General features: G+C 33.1%; 1 protein-coding gene across 1 annotated transcript in view; it reads left to right on the top strand.

Annotated features, from left to right (window-relative positions):
• The window catches only part of LOC110097427 (40S ribosomal protein S29), a 10,088-nt gene extending 7,128 nt beyond the window's left edge, over nt 1-2,960 (top strand). Inside the window, exons 2-3 of the mRNA XM_020823794.2 lie at nt 2,042-2,141; nt 2,733-2,960. Coding sequence (XP_020679453.1) covers nt 2,042-2,141; nt 2,733-2,741 — 109 coding nt within the window. The 3' untranslated portion in view covers nt 2,742-2,960. The remainder of the gene's footprint in view (nt 1-2,041; nt 2,142-2,732) is intronic.
• Nucleotides 2,961-3,216: the final 256 nt, after the last annotated feature.

Below are 3,216 nucleotides of genomic sequence, written 5' to 3'. Positions count from 1 at the left end.
AGAATGATGATGAGGAGGGTGATGAAGAGGATTATGAAGTAGGAGGCAATGTTGAAGAAGATAATGAAGCTTTTTTAACATTTGCTGATGATGATGATTCCCAAGAAGAGTAGATTAAATTCATATTTGATCTTTTAAAAAAAGATTGTAATATTTGAATTATGAGATATATGGATGTTACTTAGTCGAACTTATATATGTTATGGTTGTCTTTTATTATTATGATAGTTTGTCTTTCATTTTTAATAATATTTCATATTCATGCTTATTATTTTATATTTTTTATATAGCTTTTAACGATAATCATCCCTGAAACAGAAGCTCAAGTTGGAATTTTGCCATGTTAGATATGATTTACTATATTGTTTTCATGAGCATATCGTCTAATTTAAGATGCTTATGCTCTGCAACTAACACGAGGATGCTATCAAATTAAAAAAAAAATTCTTGTGGAGGAAGCTTTAGTGCTCGCAATGCCTATTCGATCTACAAACATAACAAAAAATTCAAGTAACAAAGCATTTGATTGTTAATCATAAGTTTTGTCGTGACTTAATTCTAACAAAAGCTAACTAACCTCATCATAAAATTTGAAAAGTGGTTAGAACGATTACAATTAACTTAAGTCAGATAATGAATTATCATCCGTGTTAGCTTTAATCTAAGGGGCTGTTTGGCAACAAGATTTGAGAAGGATTTTTGCCTAAATCTTACCTAATAACAAATATGACAACTTTAAATCTTACAAAGTCTTAAATCCGGTTTCTAATACATTTTGTGTTAAATCCAGTATTTATTAAATTCTAGAGTTCAGTGGATTTATGTGTGCAAAAGCGAGAAAAATCATGGGTTGCCTTTGCGTCGGAAGCTCCGGTTCAGTTTCTTCTATTACTGGTTGAGGGCTCAAAGAAGCAAGGTGACTAAGAGGAGGTGAATTTTTTTCTTTAAATAATTAATATTCATATTAAAACCCACCGAGGCTTAGGGTGATTGGTGAGCAAGCACAGTTGGTAACCCCCATCCCAGGTTCAGACCCCCTCTACTACGGCCTCACCTCTTCAGTGGGACAAAGTAAGTGTGGGCCCGATGTTGGTTAGTGATTAGTTACGTCGCCAAGCACTCCATTTAGAGTGGCAGTGGGTAAATACCCCTGTTCCAAAAATTCCACAAAAAATATATTCATATTAAAAATTGTTTAGATCAGAGATCAAGCTTACTTAAAATAAGCAAATCTCGAAAACTAGTAATCAAATCAATTGCTGTTATTTCTTAGTAGCGCAGTTCCTAAAAATTCTGGAATTGAAATATCCAAACTTTGATAATAATGCAAACTGGCTTCCTCTCCGTTTCTGTTTTCTTTCTGCCAATAAATTCTTTGATATTCGTTGACAAGAAGTATTAAAACTATAATACTTGAGAAAGAAAAAACTGCAAAAGACTGTTTTAGTGTTTTAGCATGCTTGTAGCTCTCTATTTCAGAAGGCAGGTGTCTTGGCTCCACACTGCCATAACATGAGCAATAAGAACTGGATAATTGCAGTTTGTGCAACGATTCTTGTGATCCTGCTGCATTCACTTTTGTTTTTCAATGTTTCATGTAAAAACTATATGTGAACATCATTACCTGTATACATTAATAGTCTATCAAGCAGATCATTATGAATGACTAGCATTGCCGATGAAATTAATCCTATTGGCCCAAGATTCAGGCTTCGTTTGGAACGGCTTTCTTACTACTTCTTAAAGTAACTTTCTATTACAAAATTTTCAATTTTAAGAAGCAGTAAAAAAACAGTTCCAAACGAAGCCTCAATAAACCTCAAAAGCCTGACATTCAAATCCCAAATTCCAACTTTATTGAAGGACTGAAAACTAATGAAATATCTAACTGTGATGCTAGTTAGTCACAAATAAAAGCATGGAAAGCAGAATTATGAGAAACAAAAGATTTAGGGAGATGAGAACTTAATGATAACAAATGTGCCTGCCGTTATTTGTGATTACTCTGTCTAATTTACTGATTAGATCTTGTTGCTTGCAGCCGTGTTTGTGGCAACTCCCATGGTTTGATTCGGAAGTATGGACTTATGTGTTGCAGGCAATGTTTCCGTAACAATGCTAAAGAAATTGGCTTTATCAAGGTTAAATTTCTTCTCAAACAGAGATATTGAGATCTTTTCCTTTATTCTATTAAAGCCTTTTGTCTTAGCAGCCTTATTTCTTGCAAATAAATTTCTCATCCTCAAATTTTACATGCAGGCATCAGCTTTCGGTGAATATTTACTAACATTGTTTCATTGTTCAAACAAATTTGTTTATAAATTATAACCTTTGCTATTAAATAATCTTAAAGATCTTCTTATGCTTCATTTGGGACGGCTTTCTTACTGTTTCTTAAAGTCACTTTCTCACTCTCTCACCATAGTATCAAATAAAAAAAATGCATATCTCACTTTCTAGATCTCCTATCTCTCACTCTTTCTCTCACTATCTCACTTCATCTCTCTCTCTATTCATAATTCACCTCTTTCTCTCTCACAATGGTGTGTGTGAGAGAGAGGGAGAGAGAAAGTGGCTTTAAGAAGCAGTAAGAAAGCTGTCTCAAATGAAATCTTAACCTCATTGATATACATTGATCATAGATCATAGAATAAGTTTTTCCTCCATACTATAATTAGTGTTTTTCTTCTTTGCTCAAGAGCTTGCTGACTGTTATTTCTTACTGTTTGCAGTACCGGTAATTGTTATGGATTGAAAGTATGAAAGCTGGTCTTCTAAGAAGAGCTATGTAGGCCTGTAACCTGTTGATGGCATTTCATTTTCTACTATGGCAATTCTGAATTATGTTCACATTAGACTGAACCTAGTAATGTGGTATTTATTTTAAAACTTAATTTTATTACTGAATGTGTCTGCTTCATGACTTTATAGTTGTGGAATGTCTCAAATTGCTTTCTTTATTTTGATTTATATATTTAAAATTCGCGCACCTTAATTATAATGAGATTTTTATTGGCGAAGTTATTAACTAATCATTTTATAAAGTTTGGTTGTATTCTTTATTAATTTATGTGAAAACTTATGATGCACCTATATTTCTCCTTGAAGAGGCGTATGGTATATGACACGGGTTCGACAGAGCATGTGTCTGATACTCCTTTGACACGTGTTAGATACGCAAATGACATGCATGTCTTAAATATTTTATGGATTTTT

Source organism: Dendrobium catenatum, unplaced genomic scaffold (genome assembly GCF_001605985.2).
Source record: "Dendrobium catenatum unplaced genomic scaffold, ASM160598v2 fragScaff_scaffold_1482, whole genome shotgun sequence".
Taxonomy (NCBI): domain Eukaryota; kingdom Viridiplantae; phylum Streptophyta; class Magnoliopsida; order Asparagales; family Orchidaceae; genus Dendrobium; species Dendrobium catenatum.
Note: the sequence above shows the minus strand (reverse complement) of the source record. Positions and strands in the feature narration are given on the sequence as shown.